Raw genomic sequence first — 9410 nt, forward strand, 5'->3', positions numbered from 1 at the left:
CAAATTAGGGCTTGTGCAGATCTGACATATTTATTCTCCAAAGAAATCTCTTTCAGTGAGCCTCAGAATTTTTATTCTATCACTATTTATGGAGCACCTGTTATGTATCTGGTTGCTGGTGACACAGGAGTGGACCAGTTCAAGTCTCTTATGGATATAGTGCCTATTGCTTCTGGTAAGGCTGGTGAAGGTGAAGATCAGTGCAAGCAAGATAAAAACAATAAACTATGGGAGGTCAATTTTTCTTCTGGCAAATCAGAATAAATGTATTTTTAAAAAAATGCTTTACACTTTCTAAAGCCTCTTACTACCTCACAGGAACCAGTGGGACAGACAGGAAGGTATGACTTGAGGAGCCAGTACAGATGGAGACTCCTAAGGTCACAGAGGTGTGAGAAATCAGTACATGGGCTCAGTTTTTCCAAGATGAGGGTTCCTTCTCCTTTTCAAAATGAAGACCATCATCAAGGTTGAATAGGCAGTCTGCCAGAGAACAGTACTTTTTTCTCAATAGTCTCATTTTGAAAAATAAGACTCAAGGTCTCTCAACCACGGAAAGAAAGAGCATACTTCTAGATGAAGTCCTAGCTACAAAAGTTGTGTTCCCTGCCTTCATTATTAGCTGCAGTAATATAGCCAGATTCTTTACTGGCCAAATGAAGGCCGGTGAATCAGGGAAATTTTGGCTTTGTACTGATTCATCATGGAAGTGAACAGTTTCAGGTATGGATCTTGGAAGCTCACGTACAGACCCTGTGGGGAGAACTTGGAACCAAGAGAAATAAATAGGCAGGCCTACTTTCATCTTTGGTTGAATGGCATCACGGACTTGATGGAGATGAGTTTAAGCAAGCTCTGGGAGATGGTGAAGGACAGGGAAGCCTGGCGTGCTGCAGTCCACGGGGTCACAAAGAGTCAGACAACACTGAGCAACTGACAACTTTCGTCTTTATTTGGCATCTTCGAGTGGCTTAGTTATGTGAATAATTTTGGTGCTTTGTCTCTGCTACATCAATTTACTTCTCATGTTTAGCTTCATAAAGGGCTTTAAAGCAATGTTCTTATATTTTCAACAAGCTTGATTTTTACAAGACCATATTAGAAGGTTGATCCCAGGGTGATGATCTGACCTCCTGTGACCTACCAAAGCTTTAGAGATGGGAGCAGCATCTTCCCAGCAGCTGTGATTTCTCAATTCTAAGGACAGTCAGTTGTTACTCAACAGGCCCATCAACTGATATCTCTTCTCTCCTAGAGGAGATACTTGTTTCTGCCTAATTAAGAAAAAACATCCCAACACACATCTGGACCAAATATTCAATAATATTATTTATCAAAATAAATTTATTAAAAGTATTCAAAGACCACTTCAAAGTTTAGCTGCCATCAGGACAGTTTTTGGCACTCATAATGGACATTGTCATTTTCTACACAGAAGCACTCATTCTAGTACAGACAGCAATTGACAGTTCAAACACAGGTCGTTTCAGTTTTAGAGTTATGTGAGACAACAGTACTAATGATCTGTAGTCATAGGAACTTCAATACCCTTGCACATAGTAAACATATATTACCTAAAACTAAAGAAACTACATCTAAACCACTATGTGGTAACAAGGACTGATTTAGGGAAAGATGTACAGCCAGCTAGCTAAGGCCACATAATCCCAGACCTATTGATTGTAAATGCTTCTGGACCAATAGTGTTACTTCGCTATCTTTCAGTCTCAAGCTTCTGCTTTTGCAGTGTGAGACACACCACATTTAGACCAAACTCTCTCTCTTGTGCTCCATCAGTTACGGACTCTGTCCCAGTACCAGCTTCTCCTACGTGGCGACCGGCTTCCTGATTCACTACCCAGCTCTGAATCAATAGTTCTGAGTGATGTTTCCTGAACACCCAGGCTGAATTCAAGGTCAAGTCTTTTCGGCAGGTGACAGCCTTTCCCCTTAGGAAAAAAATGAAATGTCCTCCGTTTCTGGGCTCCCATTTTCATCTCATGTAGCATGGGGTTCTGTGGTGATCTGCGGCTTTTTACACAAGTCCTGGTAGAATTCTGACTCCAAGAAACGTGGATAAGAGTTGTTCTCCATCAAGCTGTACACCCTTTTCTGGGCAGTTGTGAAGCAGCCACTGGTAGCCTCCTGTATGTTTTGGGCAATCAGAGTTTTGGTTTGAAAGTCTATGTTGATCTGAAATAAAAACAACAAAGTTTTATTCCATATTAAGAGTCAGAAATTGAAATATACAAAGTATTTGAAAACAAACAAACAAAAAACCCAAACTACAATGTGTGGCCAGTGTCACCAGCTACATCAGTAAAGAAATGTAATTTACCTCACTGAGAGCCTGAAGTAGGGGAAAAACAGCTTACTCACCCACCCCCCTTTAATTTGAGGTCTCTCTAAATTCTTTTCACTTTGGTGCTGAGGATGTTCAAAATATGCTGAAACAAGGAACTTTTTTCCCCCTTTACCTCTTTTGGAGCTTCTTTTTCTATGAAGTCAGTATATATTTTCTTTGCTTTTGAGGACAGCTTTTGGGGTGACTTGGTTTTTTTGAAGTCTTCACAGGCCAGCCAGAATTCAATATTTTCTTCACAGAATTCAGATTTTAAAAAAGCCCTGAATGCAGCAAGACCATCTGGGGGAGGGAAGGAGGAAAGCATGCAGAAATTGCATTGAGTGTCCAAATAATCCTTTATGTGTTTTCCTAAAACTCCCACTCCCCTGGCCCCATATTTTACTACCAGATGGCAGCAATTTTCTCGATTTTACTCAAACCTGTAATCCTCAAAATTTAGCTCTTTAACGACTAAGATGCCAGTCAGCAAAATACATAAGTTGGCACACTACTACAAAAATATAATAACTTAGCTTTGCTGTTAACACAACTTATAGGGGAGGCATAAGTTCTTTGGGAATGAAGCCTCTTGAAAACATTGTTTGCAATGGAAAAGCTGACTCAACCTTAACAGACAGCAACTGCCATTAAAAACTGGGGCTATTTCCCCCCACTCCCCACCTATAGTGAAAAAGCCATGCATTTCCCTGGTTAATCACTGGGAAATAAAGGAGAAAAATAGGTCCCATATTACAGCGATTGTAAAGTCAAACTCTCCTTGGGCAAGCTGCTCTTTCTGTGTGGACACAGCCTTTCCATACTCTCCTGATACTTGAGATGGATCAAATTCAAGAGGTTAACTTACATTTACTGGCTAGCAGCTCATCAAATGCTTCTGACCACAGCTGGGCTTCCTCTGGAGAAGGCCTGCAAGAGAAGATCTGCACATCAGCTCCTGCTAGCCAGAGGTTCCCTCTTCAGCTCAGCAGTGATCTGTGCATATGGGCAAGTACAAGATTTTCAGCTTACTTGATGAAGGTTTGCTGTTTGCTTTTCTTGCCAGTTTTGGGCTTCCCAGGAGAGGAGGAATTTTGCAAGAAGTAACTCAAACGGCTCTTCCAATCTTTTAATCTACAATAGAAAAAAAAAAAAAGATACTTAGTGGTAACACTTGAAATTGCCACTGCAACTAAAGGCATTTTTACCAAATAAAGTTGCCCCCAGTAGCTACAGACAAGCCAAATAAGACAAAACAACTCCTCCAGTCAGTCTTACTCCTTTAATCCAGCATCTGAGTACTCAACACACTAGTTTCATCCACTCATCTGAACATAATTATTAGTTTTATAAGTAAGGATAGGACGACCTACAATTATAGGGTATTTTAATGAATTTAGTTTGCATAGTTCAAAGGCAGATACTATTTCTGGCCCACAAAAGGCAGCCAGTTTTTCTGCAAGGGTTAATTACAATTCTGAGACATTTCACACTTGAGAAGGCCCACAGTGGACCTGCCCTGAGCCAGCCCATGTTCGTTTTCCTTCTACTGTCAGAGCAGGAGGCTCGGGACCACCCGAGAAGCTGAGCACAATGAGGTGTGTGTGCGAGATTGACCGCTGCCTCCCCCAAATGCAGCACTCATTTTAAGAAGGTGATGCAGAACAATTATTTGTTCCACACTCTTGAGTGGGTGAAACTTGCTGTTCAGTTAAAAAAAAAAAAAAAAAAAGGATATCTAGAATCAGCAAAAATATCTCCATCCCAGCAGTCGTGTAAGCAGATCAGAATTTACAGTGCCTCTCACGAAGGCCGGGGGCGTGTGGCCGCAGGATTCTCCAGTCATTTTCGATGCAGGGAGAAAAAAAGCCAACCCGCATCTATCTCCGCCCCTGCATCAAGAATTTTCTGCAGTTTCTAAACTCTACCCGAGCCCTTCGATAAATACCTACACCACACAGATTTAAACGTAACTTAACAAATTAACCTTTTACACACACACACACAATTTTCTTTTTTTCCTGCAGAGACGCAGGCGGGCTACCCAGTTCCCATAGCCGAAGCCCAGAGCGAGTGTACCCCGTTTGCAGCCGCCCGGGACAGCTGGGTCCGTAGGGGCGGCCAGTCAGGGAGGAAGAAAGCCGCACTCACAGGGTTCGCTTCATCTTCTCTCGCTTCTCCTCGTTCTTGGGCCCGGTGCCAGCGTTTTTGTCCATGGGTCCGCAGTCGTGCTGGACAGCCAGGAACAGAGCACTTTGCATTATCGCCTTGCACCTGAGAACGCCGTTCTGGAGGGGCCCGGGCGCCGGCACCCGTATTTATAACAGGCGGCGGCGCGGAGGCGGGGCTTCACGGCGCCGGTCCCGCCCCCGGAGGGCGCCGATTGGCCGACGGCGGCCGCGGGCCGCGCGGTCACGGGCGCCGCCGAAGGGTCTGGAAGCCGGGGCTCCGCTGACGTCCGCTGCTCGGGCGTCGTGCGCAGTCGGGCTAGACCCCTTGGTGTGGGGTCAGAGAAAATTCCCCTTTGAACGGTCGGGAGCGACCTTTGCCCAGTCGTGGCGTTCTGCCGTGGGGTCGCAGGGCCCTGGCGGGCAGGGAGCCAGGTTGGCTGCAGGCTCGGCGGGGGCGCTCGCTCCCCGCCTCTTCCCTCATTCCCTCCCCCGCGCTCCAGAGCTCCTGACCCCAAAGGGAGCCGTGATTCCCAGCAGGTAAAGGTTGCTTATTGGGAAGCCGAATGCAGTAACCTTATTTTGAATTAGGTTTACAAGGGGATGTGTTTTTGGAGCGCAATTCCTCGCTCCGCGCCTCCTTTCTTGATCTGGGAACTGACCCTCACCTGTTCTTCTTTGAGACGCCTTTTGATTTGAGGAAGGAAACGGAACGGGAGGAACAATGACAGTCCAGGGGCAGTGGTGTGATCTGCTCTGCCCTGGAGCCCTGTGGGGGAATGCACATTGGTCAGGGAAGGAAGAGGAGAAAGTGCTTTAACTGGGTGTGCGGTTTTGATTACCAGCAGGCTCGTGGCTGGGTCCGTCCGTGGGGTTGCAGATTTATTTCTCAGGAGTCCTTGGCCGCCTCTCCTTCCAGAACAGAAAAATCACAGCTCTTCTTAACAGGGAAACACCAAGAGTTCGCAGCTATCGTGCACCAGAATCATTTTAGTGTAAAAGAGCAAGCATGCAGGATTTCCTCCTGAGTCACTCTTAGTTGGCTTAGAATTTGCCAGAACACTTTAATTGGCAAAAAAGAGAGGTGGGGGTGGAGGGAGGGAGGCGTTCACAGCTTCTTTGAATAAGCTTAATGTCTTGATTCTTCAGAAATCATCTTGCTGTAGCAGGATTTAAGTGGTTTGACTGGTAAGGGTAAGTAGATAACCGCCACTCCAAAATGACTTGATTTCATATACCATTATTAGAATTGTACAGTGGAATATTCAGGGTTTTTTTTCCTGAAGCATCTAAGTAGGCAGATTAACAGCAAGGTTTTTGTTGTTCAGTCCCTAAGTCATTTCTGACTGCAGTCCCATGGGCTTCAACTTGCCAGGCTTCCCTGTTCTTTACCTCCTGGTATTTGCTCAAACTCATGTCCATTGAGTCGGTGATGCCATCTAATCATCTCATCCTCTGTCACCCTCTTCTCCTCCTGCCCTCAATCTTTCCCAGCATCAGAGTCTTTCTCAGCCAGTCTGCTCCTAGCATCAGGTGGCCAAAGGGTTGGAGCTTCAGCATCAGTCCTTCCAATGAATATTGAGGTTCATTTCTTTAAGGGTTGGTCGCTGGTTTGATCGCTTTGCTGGGAGACTCTCAAGAGTCTTCTCTAGCGCAGCGATTTGAAAGCAGCAATTCTTCGGTGCTCAGCCTTCTTTATGGTCCAACTCGCACATTCATACATGACTACTGGAAAAACCATAGCTTTGACTATAGGGATCTTTGTCAGCAAAGTGATGTCGCTGCTTTTTTAATACAGGCTGCAAGTATGTTCTCTACTTTGTATTAGAGCTGTTAAAAGAAACTTGGAACTAATTTACCGTATTCTTATGATGAGCTGCCAGTAGTTGGAGCTCCAAGTTTGACTTGAGGAGTAAAACCTACAGTTATTACTAAAGAGAACAGCCATGTACTCAGTTACAAAAGGAAAAATCACTTAGATTTCAGTAATAAATATTTGAAAGCAAGTTTGTGAAATGTAAGAATGTAATTTTTCTCAAGTATATGCTCTTCATCTCGAAAAGAACTTTGCATGATATTTCCTACAGCCATTTTCACTTTCTGATGATTAAGTACTTATTTGTTGAATATGTGTAATACGTAAACATTTGCTTTTCTTTCTAGTATAAACGTCAGTATATTTTTGACTTAGAATTTTGGATGGTAGAATTCACTCATAGTGGAAAACAACAGGAGTTCTGACAAAGAGGCAGCAAGGAGAGCTGGACTTGTGTCAGGAAACCTAGTTAGAGTCTTGGCTTCACTGGTAAATACTAAGTAACTATTAGGATAGTCCCATCCCACCTCCTAAGCACCAGTGTCTCATCTTTAATAAGAGTAATGTGTCTTTCTTGTCAACCTCATTGGATATTATGTGAATCTTTCATGAAAGGCCTTTGTAAATTTTAAAGTATTGTACAAAAGTTTGTCTTTCTTAATTTGCATATGTGGGGAAAAGGAAATATCTGAAGCATAGTTATTCCAGGTAGAAAAATCATTAAAAGATTAATTCAGAGTTAAGTTATAAATGTTAAGTACTGTTAAAATTAAAGATAATGTCACAGCTTCGTAGAATATCGGGCTCATGATAGATACTTAATGTCCTCTGGGTAAAAAACCAAATAAAAAACAAGTAAACTGGTATGTGAATTTTTCAGAGATCCTCATCAGATAAGTTCAGGACCATAAATGTATATGTATCCATGTAAGTAACTGCTTGAAATATAGACCATTCTAGATGTTTCTTATAAGTGTTTAAAGTAACTATTTACTTTTTTTGCAAACCATTTCCAATTGACAGCTGGTATTAAGGTAAGCAGACCAGTACATTTAAAATGAAAGCTGCAGTCTTTAATGACTTCCCTTTGTTTTTTTGGTTGCAACTGGCTTTTAGGTAAATGGAATTGCTTAATATTAAGATGACACATATTTTCCATTCAGTGGTGGAAGAAGAAGCATTGCAATAGGAGGTAGATACTGCACAGCAAAACCGCAGCTTGAGAGTGTTTTGAACTGGACATAGGTTTTCCTGTCAGCTCTACTATGCCCTCTACTGGAGAGGCTGTCTGCTGAGCACATGGGTGGTGGAAGCTTGCAGGGTGGTTCTGGAACTTTTTGTAGCTAAAAAGAATTAAGTTACAGAGGAAGGCAAACAGAAAAATACAAGTTTCTAGTAACAGGAAAGGGAGAATAATGAAAAGCAAAAGTGTCCCCTGCCATATACGCTCTTCTCTTCTGAGTGTATGCCATTATTAATAAAGACTGTTGTTATTATCTAAAAGTATTTATACATGATAACTTTCATACTTAAGCTTTAGAAATTTAGGAAGCAAGATATATACTTTAAAAGACACTAGAGAATCATTCTGTGTATTATCCTGTGCTTTACTTTTTTGGTCAGTAAGCTATCTTAGTTTCTAAATTTGTAAAAGTTGCAAATCTGTTGCATACGTCATGAATCTTTTAATTGGTGAGAAGTTTAAAAAAGGGGAAAAAATTAGGAAATTAAGTGCCATGCGGCAAAGGGTATGATGAGTAATTGGAAACTTTTAGTATCATAATTGTTGAAGTATTTGAGGAAGTGTGACACCTGTCGTGACATTTTTGTCTATCTTTGTCCTCCCCCCCCCCCCCACTTTGGGGTATTATTTAACTCTAATTGGTGGAATATTCTTTAAACAGACTGAACATATGACCCCACAATGAATGAACTTATGACCCCACAGGATTCTGTATTCTACTCTTCATTCCTAATATGATCTGACATTTAAAAAACTCATAATTGCTCTCTTTCTTAGAATGTAATTTGCATACCCAGGAGCTGAAGAGAGAAAGTCAGTGTTTTTGTCTGGGGTGAATCAGAGTTTCAACCACATACTTGACATGTATTATAGAGGAGTTAATGATTGTACTTAGTCCTTATATTGATAATTCCAGCAAGAGCATTTCCATAGCTCTGCCTTGAATTCACACGTAGTATGAAGTTCCATCATACTCCAAATGCAGGCACGGCCTACTTAAATTTAATAATTCTCCCTTACCAAGTAAAGAATTGGATTCTGTTCGGAAACAACAGCAGGAGCATCACATTTTTTCCTTCCCAAATAAAAAATCCTAAATGTATCAATGTATTGAAATACGTCTGGTAGGTTCCTGTAATTAAAGGACACCGAATGTGAAATCTAGGTTTGGGGATTGTTTCCAGTATCTGCCTGTTGCTGCTCTGTTCTGTGACCAAGGACTGCACAGAATCTCAGGGGAGAGTAGTCAATTAGAAATAAGTCACGTAGGTGGCATTTTGTCCCTATGGCTAGGAATTTCTTTGCTGACACTTGTTCTCCTGGGATTTTAATTTCTGCGCACAGAATTCTGTCAAGTCATTAAAATTCCAAGTGTCTATTGATTACTGTTTTGAAATCCTGAGATAGTGGCATCATAATATACAAGATTTCAAAGTTCTATATGCTATCAGTCACAGAGAATTTTTTTTTAAAGGTTGAAGAAAGGCTGCTTTTCATCTAATAAATGTGGAATCCATTTGCATTGGTATTTCCAGTTGACTGTTCCTATAAAGAGTATTACTCCGTTTCAGACACTGATTTTCAAAGATCTTTGATTCATGGACTACTTCACAAAACCCTAAAACAATGTGAATTTTCTCTCCCAAACACGTTTTTTTAAAACAAACAAAAATTCCAAAATCTTAACCAAATTAATTGGTAAAAGAATAGCACTTTCAAGGAGATAACTGTGGGCCTGATCCAACTGCCATGTTATAAATATTTGAGTTCTGAATGCTGAGCTAACATCCTTAGCTTGAAAAGACAAAATAATTTTGTCTTTATTTTCATAAATTATCCTTA

The 9410-nt window shown here is 41.7% G+C and overlaps 1 protein-coding gene across 1 annotated transcript; it reads right to left on the reverse strand.

Annotated features, from left to right (window-relative positions):
• Window positions 1–1324: 1324 nt before the first annotated feature.
• RGS2 (regulator of G protein signaling 2) lies at window positions 1325–4646 on the reverse strand. The gene is made up of 5 exons (XM_043923818.1): window positions 4493–4646; window positions 3374–3475; window positions 3210–3271; window positions 2478–2644; window positions 1325–2193 (listed from the first exon to the last, which is right to left on the reverse strand). The coding sequence occupies exons 1-5, from the start codon at window positions 4600–4602 to the stop codon at window positions 1999–2001; spliced, it is 636 nt and encodes a 211-aa protein (XP_043779753.1). The 5' UTR covers window positions 4603–4646; the 3' UTR covers window positions 1325–1998.
• Between the last annotated feature and the right edge of the window lie 4764 nt (window positions 4647–9410).

This window comes from Cervus elaphus, chromosome 14 (genome assembly GCF_910594005.1).
Source record: "Cervus elaphus chromosome 14, mCerEla1.1, whole genome shotgun sequence".
NCBI classification, from domain to species: domain Eukaryota; kingdom Metazoa; phylum Chordata; class Mammalia; order Artiodactyla; family Cervidae; genus Cervus; species Cervus elaphus.

Bases quoted from the DNA above. Each gene is read 5' to 3' on its own strand.
- RGS2 (XM_043923818.1), bottom strand. From the start codon at position 4,602: ATGCAAAGTGCTCTGTTCCTGGCTGTCCAGCACGACTGCGGACCCATG. The intron at 3,476-4,492 runs GTGAGTGCGGCT...TTTCTATTGTAG, and splicing joins GAGAAGATGAAGCGAACCCT to ATTAAAAGATTGGAAGAGCC. The intron at 2,194-2,477 runs GTAAAGGGGGAA...TTTTTATTTCAG, and splicing joins AAAAAGAAGCTCCAAAAGAG to ATCAACATAGACTTTCAAAC.